We start from the raw sequence: 18,472 nt of genomic DNA, 5'->3' as shown, positions 1-18,472 counted from the left end.
AGTAGATAAATGTATGTTGCAGTTATAAATGCAATAATTAAAATTAGCCATTGTGTCTCCACTGCTGGATGAAAGCATCCCCATGCCATCACCATCCCTCATTATTCCACAATGCCACAATCCATCTCACTCCTGCATATTGACTGATCTAATTGCCATCCTCCTTGGCAAGGTCTCTAATTTGGCGAGGCCTCTAATTTGACTGCAAAGGAGGTCTCATGATGTAGCTGCTCACCCCGAGCTCTCATTACTCTGATAATGCTTGTCTTTGTGCTGTACGCCTTTTGGCGTCCTCTGGTCTAACATCGTTTTGACACTAGGCTCAAAAGAAAGCTGTCTCTGATGTGGACCAATCAGTTTCAAAGACAATGCATACATTATCTGAGTTTTTGTTTGCATTCTGACCACAAGTATTGTGGTTAATGCAGACATGATTCCTTGTAAAAGGTTCAGTTTGGTGTTTTAACATCTTAACACCTGTTTTGTTGCCAGAAAAAAGGGGAAAACCTATTCTCATATTTTGGTACTGGCAAAGGAGGTCCCATGATGTTGACCACTATTCATTCAGTAGTTTTGTCCATTATCCATCCTACATTCTAGCGATGTGTTTTGTGTAAGCCCACTTTTTATCCTCAACAAAACATGAAACTTGAATGTCTCCGATTTGCATACATCTCTCAGGTTTGGTATTGTACTTTTTGGGACTTGGTTCCAGTTTCTTTATCTAAATGTCCAGTTCTCTGATATAAATCATAGCTGGAAATATGCCCTGACCGAAAACTTGCTCCTTCATGCTGCTTTTTATGAACAAATTCAGATTAAAACAATTCGTTCCATCCTTTTCTTGTTCATCTTTTTGTTTAAAAAATTGTATCCTGATTTTTGCTATGTTCTAGTTGTATTTCTCCAACAATTCCTTAAAATATGAGCAAGCTTCTATGTAACTTTTGCTGTGCTGATATTTATTGGTTCTTACAATTATGAATAATGTATATACTGTACTTGTGATGGGAGGCTATTGGGTCTATAATTCTTAAAATCAGGTTTGTCTGAGTTTTTAACAGAACGACGACATCATTCAGATATTGTTTCTACATTTCTTTTTAATTTATAGTCAACCTCTAAGTATTCATGATTTATTACACTACTCATAATTAATATCGGTGGCACCCTGTTCATAATGAAATTTCTCAGGCATCCTTGACATTCTGTGTTTTTTTGTATTACGGTGTTAACATTTGCATGCTGGATCACGACACTAGCACACCACAATGTAGAGCTAACAATGTGTCTGGGTGAAGAGACCTTTATAACACTTCAACTTTAAAATATACAAAACTATCGACAGTACAATCCAACAGCAACCCCCATTCGCCACTAAGTGGCGGTGACGTCACCACGGTGTTTGTGCCAGGCTATGTGCACTTTAAGTTCACTTGAAGTGTTGAACGCCCGCGAGCAGGTCAAGGGACAGACCCAGGTGTCATGGGTTGACTGACTGAGATAACTGGCTGATGCACTGTGCCCCCTACTGTGCTAACTTCCTGTGTTTTAGTCGCTTGGCGATCCGCTCGTTGTTGTGAGCGTCGCTCCCTCATTCCGTTTCCATAGTAGCTCGTGATTATGATTGTCAGCAACGATTGACATAAAATTGCCCAAGAGGATAGTGGCATTTCACAATGCTAACCTAGACAATGGGATTCTGATCTCAATCACACCAAATCACAAATCCCTAAACCGTGATGAATCAATAATGATAACAATTATCCAGGGGCGCCCGTGCCTTGCCATCGGCACCATGAAAGGCGTTGCAGTCCTGGCTGGTGATCTAGCCAAGGACCTATTGTCAGAGGAACCACAAGGCCTAAAAGTAAATACTCGGGAGACACCAATAAACATCCTACACACCGCAGATTAATGTTGAATATTTCCCTAGCTGTCTCCTATTAAAAGCTCCCAGACCACTTTTGAAGCCAAAAATACAAGATGGTGTTTGAAAACAGTCGAGAAATAAACACAATTTAAATGTCACCGCTGTAAACATTCATACAATGCCATTTCCAGAAGCGTCGCCTTCTATATTTTTTTCCTTTTAAAGGCAGCGCCATTAAAGATAAATTGAGCTCAGCTATACATCTAATATATATTGTTTTTAAAGTGACACTTTAAATGTTCATCTGACGTTTGTAGCAGAACATAAATTCTGTCTAAAACTAATGATTGTTTATGTTGGTTTCCCTTGCCTGTTTGTGTAATACGATTAAGACAAAAATAATCAATGTAGTGTTGCACACTCGAAATGAAGGACGTGGGCAGGTGCTCCAAATAGAGGGCAAACACATTGTGGCATTCTGTAAAATGCAACACGTGTGTCACACACAGCAATCCTCAACCGAGTCGCCATTAACCACGTGACTGGTGTACAAGTCAGGTTAATCAAGAACCCTGCCAGCCACCCACAGGCCCAACTCGGTTATCACATGCTGGTGTACACACGTGCATTGATGTACTGCACAGCACATAAGGACTTTCACAAATTCTAGACTTGAAGCTTAATTCTAGACTTGAAGCTTTCGTGACTGCAAGGAATCATATTCTCACAAAACCACACTTTACTCCCTTGCTGCACGAGGAAATATTTAAAAGTGTGGTCCATTCCTAATGTGCCACACTAGGAACAGTGGAAGGTGAGAATATTCACAAGCAACGTCCTGTATATTTCGGCATGCATAGTGTGGGTCAAAATTTTAATTAAATTATCATATATGGATTCTATATAATGTGTGCTTTGATGTATGTTGGAGGTGGACATTAAAGCAATGTCGTCTTTGAGCTCTCTTTTCAAAGGGATGTTAGTTACTAAAGTGGGTTGTGTGTGGTATGACAGTTGACTTTTGGTTTAACACCTAGGCTTTCGCGACCAATATTATCCATAATAAAGGTTTTTTGTTAGATCGTGTAAATGTGTCGTTAAACCCGCCACCACCCGACACAACCAATTCGTAAGGTTTGTTACGTAAAACAAACACGGCCAATTAGTTACTAAACCCACAACATGTACAATTCGAGTACGACGTTTTGCTGATAATTACAACCAGCTTCATTAGCGATAGCCAGAATTGTGAAGAAGTCCTGTTTCAGTCTTTAATAGGGGGGTAAAGGTGATGTCGTCACTTTGAGTATATCAGGTTACAATGGATCATGTTAATCATGTTTATCTGACAAATAGGTACAGCATAATACTGAAGTAACTAAATTGGATGTTTTGTTTATGTGACAAACCTTACTAATTGGCTGTGTCGGTGGTGGCGGGTTTAACGACACATTTATATTTACACGATCTAAGCTAAAAACACCAGTTGACTCTTGGCCTGTGGGTGTATGGAAGTGAAGATGGAGGATGTTCACCAGCAGTGTGAAAAAACTGCTTCGTTTGCAGATCCTGGAAGGATTGTTACGTTCCAGAACTATGAGAGATGGCGACGGCTTGGGGAAGCCTTCATCCAGTAGTGGATTGATCATGGCTGATGATAATGATGATGGATATGCTGTGTATCTTCTAGCTTCTCTTTTGAACAATCAACTCATCTCTTGTTGAAGAGTATTTAATTGGCCTATAATTTATGTATTGGTATATAATCCTGAAGGCTGCCTTATATTATTCAGGATAAACAATACGTCAAAACAACAAGAATACAGACAGCATGATGGCATTGAAACAAAAAAAAACTCAATAACGAATTGGACAATACTGTATTTCTAAGCTGCTTATTAGTAAATGTTAAAAATAGAGATTATTTAAAGAATATTAATTAACAATTCGAATTAATTAACATAAACACTAATTTAAAGTAAAATTTACACTTTATACAGTTATATCTGCGAGTTAAAATTTTAGCCAATGTCCTTCAAATTTGATAAAAATGGGTACCGCTCAGGACTGCGAAGAGATGCAGATGATATACAATAAACCCTCGCTATGCGCCAGTGCTTGATTCACGAGCGTTTTCAAGAACATAACCTCCATGGATAGAGGGTTTACTATACTTTAACATCTCAACTTGGTTTTCAAGATGCCAGTCTGTGTTGTGTAGGTCTATGAGACCTTTGACATTGTACCTGACATAATTTACAAAACAAAAACCAATGTCACAATTTACCGTGAAGATCCTGGATATATATTTTTTAATTTAAATCGCAGTATGGTACATGTGTTTGGCAAGAGCTTGACTGTTTCAATGAAAGGAATTGCACCATCTCTTTTGTTCACTTTCATGAGGCTTTTTACTCCACCATGACAATAGTGGACAGACACCATATGCTTGTTCTGAGAATGGCAGCCCCCTGCTGGAAGTGGTGAGTGCTGTTGTATAATGCTCGGTTGACCTTTACCTTTTATCACATCACATTTGGTTTTGTTAAGTTTGACAGTGAGTAAATGGCCAATTTGAGAAGTTCATATGAAAAGGTGAAGGTCAGTCCTGCATACAGTACTCTCGCTAATGATTTCCATGCATACAATCGCTAAGGTTAATGTAGAATACAGACAACATTGATGGCTGATTTCATAAGCTGGACTGCTTTGCATTTCTCTTTGTCAAGACACGGGAATTAAAACAAAACAATTGTATATAGATAAGCATGGGGTGATATTTTTATAACATTAGTATACAATTCATATGGGAAAAATGGCACAGTGGGATTTAACGACAAATGCTCATCTGGAGGGTGAAGGTGATTGAAGTGAAGAGGATAAGGGAAAAAATTAACCCGTAAAAACAAAGTTTTTCACTATAAATCCTTATATGCGTGGCAGCTAGAGTCCTCTCGTCCTCTGGCTTGAGATGGCTGCCACCTATGGGTCAGATGATTGCCTGCCACCATTAAGCAATTGGTAATTAAATATAATTTATTTTTTCCTAAAAAGTGTAAAATTTGGGGAAAAAAATTTCACTAAAATAAATTGTCACGCACAACGAGTCTGTGTGCAAAATGTCAGCTCGATTGGATCACGTGAAGTGGGTTAAAAAACGACCGAAAGATTTGCACGGTCGTAAGCACGCAAGCAAGCAAGCAAGTGAACTTAATATAAAGGATTTAAAAAGAGTTTAGGTTTTGGGAGGAGATAACTGAGTGCTCTGGTACGGGGTGTGTCGGAAGCCCCTCTATTCCTGCCTTGAACACTGATATAGTCATAACACGGTAGGGTTTCACAACCAAAATTAGGATTCATAATTGATGTTTGCGTCAGATCGCATAAGTTAAATGTGTGAACAAACATGCTAACTTCTTACTGATTCGTTGTGTTGGTGAGCAATCCACAACATTTTACAATTTGTGTACAGATGTTTAGCTGGTAGTTGTAACCAGCATCATCAGGTAGTTGCCAGAATGGAGAACATTTTCTCCAGTCTTGTGCCTCCATATCACCCTTATTGTCTCGGCCTCGCTATGTGCTGTGTTGCTTCACTATCCGAGTTGTTAACCTTGCATTCAATAAACCTTCAGAGCCAGGGTGAACATCTGACTCCAACGTATTTAATGAATGAGCATGAATGAATATCAATGAGCTTCGATGAGTATCAATGACTTTCAACGAGTTTAAATGACTTTCAACGAGTGTCTCGGCCTCGCTGTGCGCTGCATTGCACCTATCCGAGTAGTCAACCTCACCTTCAATAAACTTTCAGAGCCAGTGTGAACATCCGACTCCGACGTATTTAATTAATTTAACGAGGTAAAACTGATGGAAAAACACAGCACAAAATACAGCATCTGCTAATACTTGTGTAGTGGTTTAACACGCGCCAAGGGGTGAAATTGCACACGTGCGTGTGGGGTACAATGGGGGCATATCGGGACACGCGACTGTTACCAGGGGCCGAAGGGTGAGTCAGAGAAGGCCCGTCGAGCAATTAGGGATGCAGGGCTGTGATTGGCTGGTTGTTGTTGTCGAGTCTGAGTGGCGCCTCCCAGTCTGGGAAAGGAGAGAGGTGGCAGCAGGGGCTGGGAGCGTGGTGTGTCGGGGGGAAGCCAACTAATTAATTGGGAATTAATAAGGGTGAGGATAAATAGAAGGGAGTTTTGGAGTTGCGGGAAGTTGGAGGGGAGTCGGGCCTGGGAGCGGATGCAGATGGTCGAAGCTGAAGACAAGATCACGAGACCACGTGAGGGCGGCTGGACCGTGACGAAGGAGCGGAGAGTCGGGTGAGACGGCAGAGTGGAGCGAGCGAGACCGGCGGAGTGCGGCGAGCGAGCGGAGAACGTGCCGGAGAATGTTACTGAAATGTGCTGCGTTAGTAGAAATAAAGTGACGACAGAAACGCAAGAAGTTGTCCGTGTAAAGTACAGCACTCCACTTGCAATATCGATACAATGAATGAACACAAGGAGCATCATACTCTTTGGTTCTTTCGGTAAAGTCACAAAGTTAGAAATAAAATAAAACAAATCCTGACGTTTCGATCGCAACACAAGTGGTTGTCATCAGGCAAAGGAGACCGCCTCTAAAGGCAAACTGTCTATAAAGGTTTGGGGATGGGCGTAGCCCAAGTGTATCAACAGCACCAGGAGCATGGGCGGTGCACGAGTGCCAATGCAGCAAAAATGCCAATGCAGCAACAATGCCAATATAGCAGCAATGCCAATGCAGCAACAATGCCAATGCAGCAACAATGCCAATGCAGTGGGTGAGAGAGCTGCCCTGGTAAGAGGATATATAGGTAAGAAAGGGGGGGAGGAGCAAGGGGGAGAGAAAGAGAGGGGGTGGTGTGGGGTAGGGAGATGGGGGGCGGGGCGCTGTGTGAGCGCTAGGGGGAGAGAGAGGACGTGAAGCTGGGGGGGTGGGGGAAGTGGGCGGGGCTGGGAACGCTGGGGATGCAGGGGGGGGGGGAATTAACTCAGAAAAATAGACTAGTACCCGGCAGATACGATGGAACAACCATAAACAGTTAAGGGTTTACCTGGTTAATAACATCCTTCCAAAGATTGCTCAATTTGTATCCATCTTCTCGGTTGAAGTTATGTCTGTTTATATATCTGGATGGCTTCATGAACAAACCTTTTATAGTGTAGTGCCATAGGTGGGCCACACTTACCAGCAGTGGTGGACAGGGCCCATCTGCAGGTACCTCGGACCCCCAGGGGAGGGGCCACTGTGCCAGCCCAAGAGGGGAGGGGCTGCTGGGGGCTATAGGATCCTAGACAGCTAAGCCCTCGGTGCCGGCTCTAGGATCCCAGACAACCCAAAGAGCTAAGCCCCTTGGCACCACCAACGGGGGGCTGTCGGGTATCTGGGGGCACACACAACCCCACCCCTCGATTGGCAAGAGGGATAAACGGGCCGCTCCCTGGCCAATCGGGGCCAGTCGCAGCTCAAGACCGAAGACCAGCCAGGTTAGGACTCTGGACCCCCTCGTCCCACTTGTCCTTGTAAGGGCCGGAACGCTGTGCGGGCCAGTGGTGGGACTCTGGGACTCCCGGCTCTACGTCCTTGTAAGGGCAAGTTCCGAGGAAGCCAGAGTCCAGACCCACACCTAGGGTAATTGTAGCCAGAGGACCCCAGAGCGTAGCCAGAGTCAAATACGCTAGGAGGAGGCTGTGTCCCGAGGCTGTGTCCCGAGACTGTGTCCCGAGGCTGCGTCCCGAGGCTGCGTCCCGAGGCTGCGTCCCTAGGCTGTAACAGAGTATCAGGACTGTTGGAGTGTTGTATTGTAATAAATAAGTTACCTCTACAAGTGTCTCCGGAACCCATTACAATAGTACAACATTACCATACATAGCAGGTGTTAACAAAAAGATTTCCTAAATCTTAAACAAACACAAGATCTAGGTCCGATTCAATACAGTACACAAAATCCGTGATCTAACCCCATCTGTGAAGGATGTCATTCCTGACATGCTATGATTACAGCAGTGCATACTGTGGTGGTGCCTGCTATGATGACAGCAGTGCATACTGTGGTAGTTCCTGCTTTCACTACAGCAGTATATACTGTGGTGGTACCTGCTATGATTACAGCAGTGCATACTGATTGAGGTGGTACCTGCTATGATTACAAAAGGGCATACTGTGGTACCTGCTATGACCACAGTAGTACATGCTGACTCTGTAGCAGAATATATCAACTCTATAGCACAAACTACTAACCTGACAGAGTGCCGTGGTGAGGCCTAGTCCCGTGCAGAGCCCCCGGCCTCGCCTAGATTGCCCAGCCGGCTGAGGCTGTGGGCTGGGCTGATACCCCCCCTCCCCCACCCCCCCTCGGGCTACAATAATACTATCTAAGCGTTATAATATTAGTATCTACCGACCCTATAGTAGTAATTGCACATTGGGGTGGGGAGGGAGAGAAGAGGACATGACACTTTGATGAATTTACCTCAGCGTTGTGTATTTTTTTTGCATTTTGAACGCGGAGAAATCCCCCCCACCCTCCACCAATGACGCGCGTGCGTTGCCAGGGGCAACCCCTGGGCAGCTGTAGCGACTCGAGGAAATAATTAAATAATGAAAAATTGCCGTAAATTGTTAATTTAACTACTTTAAAGTTGACGGATGGGAAAACCAAATAGTGCTGGCTCACCACAAGGCTTATGGCGTGGTACCTGGCTACTTTAAAAAAATGTAAACCCCACGGTTCGCGAGCCAAATCCTTTGCAAGCGTGCGTCCACAGACAGACGGACAGACATACAGATGGACATACCAAAAATGCCTTTTTACATGCTTTTTATGAACTCGCTCTGTCTGTTGTTGTTGTTTTCGTTGTTGTATTCTCAAATCTTGTAACTCAATTTTTACTCGCTTCCCAATGTGGTATCGACTGCAAACTTGGTATACTTATGTTATACTGAAGACAATACTATATTCTATCATAAAAAAAAATATTTAATTTGTTTTTATATGTTATGTTTTGGCTTGGGTCTAATTGTCCATGCTCAACTGACGTTGACTGTAAATGACCACGGTCTCTTGCGTTATGCCAAGCTTCGGGGCCACTTTCTGGAGTCGTGGAGTTCTTCCATTACTAGCACGGTACATTTCATTCTCGCGACAGATGTGGCTAATAGTCACGTATCCTTTCCAGTCTACCATCGGAACATATGAAGTTAAAAATTAAGACCTGATTATATACTGCCCAGGAGTATATCTTACGAAGGTAATATGAATTGCATATCTTAGTCCATGAACGTTGGGGTGGGTACATTTCGTTCTATTTTTGTGTACGACATGTTCAGGAGCTATATGCCGATGTATGCTAGCCACAAGAGGGCTGCAGGAAATAGAGAGTTCGTGTAGTTTCGCGATTACTGAATGAGCGCAGACTACGGTTTACTGTACAGTCCATACACGACCGAATAGAACTGTCCAAATCACATTGCAGGTTATGTATGCAGTAGAAGACGTAGCGCTCTCCTCGCTCATTTCCTGGGGCGTTACACACACAGCCGCCTCGACGTGACTCTATAGTTGTTGTCCTGGAGTGCGTACCCCGTGTGTGCAGCATGCCTCAAGTTAATTTATTATCAAGTTCATTTATTAGGTATAGCCCTGTGAGCCATTCGGCTCTTGAATCAGGTGCAACCGCAACAAACAAAAACATGAACAAGAAAACATCTTAAAGTGACTATGTGACTATGTGCAAACTGAAAATCCAGGAAAAATCAGCAAAAATTCCAGAAAAAAGCACCGTACACCAACGCTGTGTGCAAAAATCCCAGTGGGATGCAAGTCAAACAACAACAACCACAAGACAACTTAGATTAAGGCCATCAGTCTAACTCCGTACTACAACAAACAAACATGGCCAAACCAAAAAAACTTTTCGAAATCACCAAAATAAAGCCATAATCAAAGTAACAGTGATCATAGGAACTATGACCGAATTTTCACAATAAACGACGTAAACAACATGTACCACCAAACCCTGCAGCCATAGCTGGCTGCATGAGTCACTCCACAACATCAGGAGCATCAGTCGGAGTATCAAATTTTTCAATGCACCTTTAAGATCAGCACACTAAATCAAAACACAGATATTAATTTGCAGCAGTCATCTGGAGTGAAACATTTTATTTTATTTGAGGCCACTGGATTGCAGTGGCTGCTAGGGGTGTCCAACTTCTTTAGAGCAGTTTTGAGTGTTAATCTCATAGGTGGTGATTCAAGTTGAAGTTTATTGGCAATAGCATTCCAGACCCTTGGAGCATCAATAGCAAAGGCCCTTCCTCCAGTATTTGTATGGCAATAGGGAATGTGAAGCTGGTAAATGAGTAAAGACCTTAGGTCAAATTTGTTCTTTGAAACAGAGAGGAGATCCAGCAGGTAGTCTGCGGATTTTTTGTAAGTAAATCGTGAATAAATAAGATATGGTGCACAAGCCGTCGAACATTAAGAGATGTTAAGTTTTACCAAATGTAGAGATCACAGTGGTGAGTCCTATATGGGCAGTTCAATGCAAATCTGAAGGCCGAGTGATAAATTGAGTTAAGCTTCTTCAGTACAGTACTTGGGGCTGATTTATACACAATGTCACAGTAATCATGTAGAGGCAGTATGGTAGCTTTTATCAATTCCAAACGGAACATAGGGGGGAAGCAGTGCTTGTGTCGATACAGAAAACCAATTTTGATTAGTCTTTTTACCAATATAATAATGTGATCTTCAAAATTTAGTTTTGAATCCAGGATGACCCCAATATACTTATAGATCTTGACTTGCTCTATTTGATAATTATTTAAGGAATGCAATTGGGGAAAAATAACTTCCTGTTTTAGTCCTGGTGAGAAGCGTAGCACCTTGGTTTTGGAGGTGTTCATGACTAATTTAAAAGCAACTAGCTGATGTTGTAGTTTGTTGAAATCACCCTGGAGCTTAGCAATCACGTCATCCGGAGAGTGGCCAGCAGTAATCAGTATCATGTCATCTGCAAAAAGATTTAGCCTGGAATGAACCAGGTCAGTGCTCAAGTCATTGCCATAAAAAGAGAACAAGAGGGGGCCGAGGATGGAACCCTGTGCTATCTTAACACTGTTTGACCTCCAACCATCTGTGAATACAGTTTGGGTGCGGGAAAAGAGGTAATTTTTTAAACATTTTACTGCGTTTTCGGAAAAGCCGAGGCAACTTTGTTTACTAAGTAGGGTGTTGTGGTCGACTATCAAAGGCTTTGGACAAGTCAAAAAAAGACAGGCGCAGTACCGCTTATTATCAAGGCAACTGTAAATGTGATTCAGAGAGTCTAATGCAGCAGATGTGGTGCTGTATTTTTTTCGGAACCTAGATTGTTTTAGATGTAATAGATTGTTGGCAGACAGGAAACTGCTAATTTGGTAGTTCAATTATTTTTCAAAAAATTTCATCAACGGGGACAAAATTGAGATAGGTCGGTATAGTTAATTGGATCATCTTTAGGGCCCCCTTTGTGAAGTGGACGAACATAGGAATGTTTCCATTCTAGAGGAACTGATGCTTCTTTGATGGGCAGGTTGAAAATATGGGCTATAGGTTTGTATATTAGGTGACCAACAGTTGGTAGAGCAAAGACGGGAATACTATCTGCTCCGGTAGAGCAGGACCCTTTGAGGTAGGACAGTTGTTTCAGAACATTACTTTCGTGAATTGGCTGGAAACTAAATTCGTTTAATGTTTGGAGAGGGGTGTAGGAATTTGCATGAGCAGGGGTGACTCCCAATACATTATCAAAAAGGTTACCAGCTTCAGAAAAATGTAGGTTAAAATTGTCAACTATTTATTTGGGATCTGAAAAATATTCCCCATTTCGGTTAAGCTCAACGGGCAGATTATCTGTTTTGGATGCCTTTTCGATACATTTGATTGTTTTCCAGAAAATCCTGGAAAAGTAGGTATTTTTTGCATGCCGTATTTTTTAATGCATATATTCCTTAAAATCCTGTATTCTAGCCAGTCATTGACCACATTACTTTTCTGAGCACATGTCCAAGCCTTGTCCCTAGTTTTCATGAGCTTAGTAATCAACGGATCAAACCATGGTGGGCGGTTGCCTTTAGTTTTAAATCTAACCAATGGAGCATGTTTGTTAAGAATTTTGAGAAACGTGTACCTGAAAGTCTCCCAAGCCGTAGTCAGGTTGGGGATATCACAGACCTTGTCAATATCTGAGTGAAGCACATCATTAGTAAATGCCTGAGTGCTGAAGTGTTTCATGGAGTGCTTCTCAACCAATTTAGGGGGGGCTTTGGGTCTGGCTGATGATCTCACCCCAAAAATGAAGGAGTGATCACCAGTCAGTGCGAAATTGTGAGGGGCGTTTGTCAATAGGACGTCAAGCAGAGATGACTGTCCTGGATTTTTTATGTTGGGTCGTGGGGACATTTATTAATTGAAACCGGTTAAATTCATCTGCAAAATTTGTGGCCACAGCCGGCGGGTTTAGTCAATTACAATTTAGATCACCCACTAAAACTATTTCACCTTTAGGGAGGCCCGCAAGAAGCTCTCAGTGCAGAAGTAGCTTCAACATCCTTCCCACTAGGCGGTCTATAGCAGCACACTACCAATATCTGTTGATTATTTGCGAGCGTTATTCTGAGAGCCAGACCTTCAAATATTTGTATTTAAACGAGTGAGCTGGTGAACATGCAATAGTATTACGAACATAGATGGCAACTCCACCTCCTTTAGATCCTCGGTCAAGCCGAAAGAGGTTGTAATTTTCAATCGTAATCTGCAAGTCATTTACGGCAGGAGTGAGAAATATTTCTGTTAGGAAAAAAATGTCCGGATCAAGATTTTCCACTTATAGTTTTAGTTGACTTAATTTAATCACAAGCACTCTGATGTTGACATGTAGAACACCAACACCTTTTCTGCCAGAAAAATCTACAGAATTATACGAGTTATTTACATTTGGGCCAGGATGAAGCTCAATATCACCCAGAAATAAGAAAAGTAGAATTAATAGCTTGCACAGGTATTTTCTGTGAAAAGATGAAGAGCGGCGCACCTTGGACGAATAGCAGCAACTCGCAGATGGTGTTATTTTTTAAGAGCAGAATTAAGTTTGGAAGGAGTGCTGGTGAAGTAATGGGACAAAGATAGGGTTTAAAATGATACAATGATGAAGTGTTTATAAGCTGTTTCATTAGCAGGTGTAGTAGCAAATCAAGCAACAAGTATGGATGCAAAGTAACGAGGGTAGCCGTTTGTAAAGTTGAGTGTGGCACTAGATATGGCCGGGAGGGACAGCAGTAGGATACACAGCAGGATAATTGCCATCTTTAAAATATCCGGGGTACACACAGTTAACACACACGTGGAAAAACACCCATATACTTGTAGGCCGAGCGCGAGAAGACATCTTGTCGCACTCGTCACACATGCACGGCTTCTCACACGTGTGCTAGGGTTGAATAGCTACCCCCCCCCAGACAGGGACAGCATATTCTTGGCTGCTGTGGGCTCCGCTGTATCGCTTGCACCGCCACCTTTCACCGCCGCAGGATGGTGTTCGAGCTCTCCCTCCTTGAGCTCCGCCCATTGCTGCAATGTCGTTGCTTGGCCTCTCGTGTCTCTGCCTCGTGCTGCACATGGACAGCTCGCACTGACTGATGCGTGTTTTGGTATCCGTCCAGCTATGTATGTTCGAATTTGTTTAATGTTCGAAAGGTCCCGAAAACGAATCTTTCAGCTTTTGTAAAATTAGGGTGCAATTGCTTTGGGTGGGGGAGAGGGGGCGGGGCTGGAAAACTCCTTGTGGACCTACGGCCCCTGTGCATGGGATGGGATGTATCACGTTGATGGCAGCTGAGAGGAGATGTGTTGCGGGAAGCGTGGGTGGCAAGTGTGAGTACAATGATCGGAGGAATGAATAAAGGAATGGAGGAGCACGGTGATTGGATTGCCTGTGGGGGAGAGTGATTTGCCAGAATCAAAATACAGTATTTACCGTGGTCTGTAGGAGTCCGTTAAAATGGCACAGCGTCGTGGAAACTTGTGACTGCCTCTCTACTACATAAAATCTAATGAAAGGTGCTTTGTGCTCTTTAGATAATTGTGCGGCACGCGCTGTGTTACGAGCACTGCACATTTCTAGAAGCGGGACCAGCCTGCTTTTATGACAATCACCAATGGCACAGTAAGTGGTGTTATCAAGTGACGGCGGAGGGAGTAGATTCAGATACGCAGGTTAGGAATAAAACAGACCGAAGGAAAACCTTCCCAATATATAATGTACTGTGTAAGCTGTCCGATTCAGTAGAAATTGAATACTGTCCATAGAAATGTATATACGGGGTGCAACACGTCTGTAACATAGCCCTTTGGAGTGGGGTTGTTGGACCGTGCAGGCATCATCCTGGGTGTGAGAATCTTAATCTACAGGGACACACGATGGTCAATTGATATAAGCACAGGAAACGTGCTTATGACCGGTCAATATGGATTTTGAGTCGTATACTTCACCATTTTTTTTAGTTTTCGGTTTGGGTTTTGTTGAACACTAAAATGTTCAATAAATATTGGCCAGATATCCCAAGCAGGACCCACATATATAACGTATTCCTTTATTTAACTCTGGGTTCTCATGGCACAGGGACGGTAACTTCATAATAGCCCCGGGATACACATTATGGCGATAACCAGAAGCTCGCCATATGAAATGCATAAAAAATTTAATTAAACCAAATACTGCACCGTAAATCAAAAGCATTTTAAATAACAGCACTCTCTTGATACTAATTTAGGCTTTTATGTCCAAGGGACATTATTACTAAAGTGCATATATTTGTTAACATTTGGTCTTGTCAGCCAGTTTAAATTGACAACGAAACGCATCCAGCCGAGCAATGCTCTACATCAGTTCTTCATTGCAAGGCCCACGGGCCACTTGGTGGCATTTAGTATGATCCCTAACGTGCGGCCCCCGACAATACATAGCGGTAACACTCCCATCGTGCTGTCAAACACAATGGTTTCAAATGTGTGGCGGCCCTCAAACTGATGTCTAATCGGCAAAAGTGTCCCGCCCCCTCTGAAAATTAGTGAAGAACACTGCTCTACATTGAACTCTTGACTCGCCATATCATATATACATTGCGGGAAATAAGCAGTGGTCGTCCCGAGGACGGGACTGGCTTCCACCAAGGCAAACGTGGACTTTCAAAATGCTTCGCTCCACACGGCAGACATGTACACGTGTGGAATTCATGAGCGGGCGGCATCGGAGCACGCACTTGCTCGGCGGAACGCGCACGATGCACAGGGCCCCGTGTCCACCTCCTCCCACCCGTGGCTGCACCCCACATGGGCCACGCGTGTGAATGTTGAGAGGGCGGTGCCACCTCGTGGCTGCTGCTCGCATCCCAGTAGCCATCAGTTTATCCCATCTCCCGGAGCAACCCGCGGGGTGGTCCTCGCAGGCTCGGGGCAATGTGGAGGTGGGGGGTTGGTGGTGGGGGGGTTGGTGGTGGTGGGGGGGTCCAGTATTGGGCACGGCAGCAGCAGCAGCCAGAACAGTGACACGTGGTGTAGGAGCGCCGGGGCCCATATACTGTGGTGGTGGAGGTTGCTATATCTGCGACGCAGCTGCTGCAACGAGGATTGAATCGAGAAGTGGGAATGGGGCGGGGAAATAAAGAAATAAATGCATGTGCGTACTGCACATGATTTAGTGTAATGTAGCCTAGCGCTGTGGTGTTATTGGTGATATCATTTTTCAATAGCGCGTTGATAGTCGCGTTCATCAATGCGTCAGTCTATGAAAAGAAATGAAACAATGTAAATGGTGTTACAGTTTACGTAGGAATAGCAAGCGATGGAATTACTAACAGTCGAATGCGAATAATACAGAGGTGTATAATAATTGCCTACAATAATAATAAGACAATTCATAACAACGACACGGTACTTTATGGTATACTCTCAATCATAAACCACCACGGTATTATTATTATTATTCGTACAATCAAACATTATTGACGGTACTGTGAAGACGTGCATAGGAAGAGCGAGGAGGAGGAGGAGAAGAAGAAGAGCACTTTACGCAGCACACTCCTTGACACACAAACACGTGAGCGCCGCTCGCTGCGCACGGCCCTGGAGGGAGGGGATCCTCCGTGATGCTGCTGCTGCTGCTGCTGCCACCGCCACTGACGATGCTCCTCATGCCGGTGCTGCTGCTGCTCACGTTGGAGGCTTCGCCACAGAACCCGTCTCGCGGACACGACTGCTGCTACTGCTGCTGAGGTCAACCATCCGCGTCCCATCCCCGTCGGTCCCGTCAGTTCGTCCACACCCAGAGAGCCGCCATGGGGGAAGAGCCCATGATCAAAACGGCCCGCATGGAGGGACACATGATGGTGAGCCGTCTGCCACCCTCCCGCACCAAACCCCCTTTTTTGATGTGGCCATTGGCCGTTTTGCTCTTCGCGGCCGCGTGTGCGAACGTCGAGAGCCCCGTCGGCGAGATGCGCTTGTCTGTGTCGTCGTGTGTTGTATGTGGTGTGTTGTGTCTGTGTGTGGGACGTGAGGCACCGAAATGATCCACTGCGCGAACGCGACTGCGCGGAGAGTACTGCCCGTGTGCGTATTTACGCACGAGTTTGTCGTCGCTTTGAAAGATACTTTGGCAGTAAATATTGACGGCTGGTCGCGTGCGGTGGCGTGCCCGTGATAAGGGCACGAAGTCGTTGTTGAGAATTTGCTGATAGGGTTTCACGCTATGCCTGTATCTCCTATTGATTTGGCTGTCGCTTGAGGCTGCTATAGAGAGCGTCGGTGCAATCGTGAGTTATGGTAATCCGATACACGTCCCGGGTGCTATGGCGAAGCTCAAACGATCTCCCTACACGTTCATCCTGCCAACACCTTAACCAAGATTTCATTTGGCAATGCGACGCGTGTGGCCGTACACGGAATACAGGTTATTACTCTTATTTAGTAGTGGAAATATCTCGTCTCCCAAACAGCCGTGGCCACGGTGGCTCTGTAAACATGTATACGATATACATGTCACAGCTATGTGATGTTGATATGTTGTGTGTTTGGCGCTTGATATGGAATCAGTTATTTCTTGTTGGTGGTATGCTGCATTATTTCCCCCACGACGATGTGTTATAGCTACTGAATAAAGTACGTATACCACCCGTGTGTTAGAAAATGACACGAGATCTGAGTGTCTGTGGCACGATATGATATCGCGTCTCAAAAGCAGCATTTGTACACAGTAATTGATATACGAGACGTGCTCAATAGTGCGCGCTTCATTTAACATGCCAAATTTATATACTCCAGTCGTATAGGTAAGGGTTTCCAAGGAAGGTAGACGCTTATACATACACTGCTGCGTAAGTACTCTTAAGATATAAGTATGCAGCCTTCATCACGCCTAGACTCGTGGTTGTTGTTCAATAGGTCGATTGTGAATGCTGCAACATTTGCAAACCAACTTTGTTGATTAATCTATAATACATGTTATTTTGGGTTAGATCGCGTAAATATATAAATGTGTCGTTAAACCCGCCACCACCCGACACAGCCAATTAGTAAGGTTTGTCACGTAAACAGAACGTGCCAATTCGTTACTGGTACAGCAACAGCGGTGTGCTGTACTAGTGCTGTTGATTAAGTCAATCTCTTGTAACGTAACATCCAGCTGCACGCTTAGCCCTGTGTGTTCAAATGTCTCTGGGAGTTAAGAGGCATGAAACCACTCCAAATTGCACACCTGCCAATTGAATAGAATGATTACCCTAATTAGCCACATTAATCAAAAGGACGAATGTTTTACAATCATAAAACATTGTTTTATGTGTATGTACTACATATCATTGTTGTGCTGTTTTACATGTTATACTTTGTCTATACTGTAGATAGTGATTTCCCTATCGTTTACCTACGTAATATATTATACATTATGTTAGGACATATTTAAAATTGCACAACACATTAATACACACATTCATATAATTAATATACTGTATTTCAATAAACGATAAATGGAAACGCAAACAGTTTGTCCTCCTGTCACATTATTTGCAATTTTATCGGCCTGAAGCAATATAATACATATCTATTTGGCCTTCATGAAATTACATCAAGGGAGGGTTCAGGCCTGCTTTCTATGGCTGACCTCCTAGGAAATACCATCCTTTTGAGGGGTAATAGCTCTGATAAGAGCAAAGCAGTTAACGCCACTGTCCCTGGTAAACGCTTAATGCATGTCAATACGATCCCTGGCCTTGGCAAACCTCTCCCCAATTGACTAATCCATACCATAACTTATTCCCCTGTGGTGACCAGACAACCCTGTTAAACAAGTCTATGTCAATAAATCCACCCATCATAATACAAATAAAAACAGATTTTCCAATTCTATTTAAACTGTGCAATTATGTATATGGGAATAATTGGTTGTCTTTGCCTGAAATTGGCCTCTTCATGAAGATAATCTTATTGACAGGTATGTTTATTTCTGCCCATTATTATTGAAG

General features: G+C 43.6%; 1 protein-coding gene across 1 annotated transcript in view; it reads left to right on the top strand.

Moving 5' to 3' along the window:
- Window positions 1–15,506: 15,506 nt before the first annotated feature.
- Window positions 15,507–18,472, top strand: part of LOC133344998 (inactive dipeptidyl peptidase 10-like) — a 543,079-nt gene continuing 540,113 nt past the window's right edge. The window contains exon 1 of the mRNA XM_061555335.1: window positions 15,507–16,339. Within this exon, the coding sequence (XP_061411319.1) occupies window positions 16,289–16,339 (51 nt within the window). The 5' untranslated portion in view covers window positions 15,507–16,288. The remainder of the gene's footprint in view (window positions 16,340–18,472) is intronic.

Source organism: Lethenteron reissneri, chromosome 21 (assembly GCF_015708825.2).
Source record: "Lethenteron reissneri isolate LAM-NWPU_2019-01 chromosome 21, ASM1570882v1, whole genome shotgun sequence".
Taxonomy (NCBI): Eukaryota; Metazoa; Chordata; class Hyperoartia; order Petromyzontiformes; family Petromyzontidae; genus Lethenteron; species Lethenteron reissneri.
Note: the sequence above shows the minus strand (reverse complement) of the source record. Positions and strands in the feature narration are given on the sequence as shown.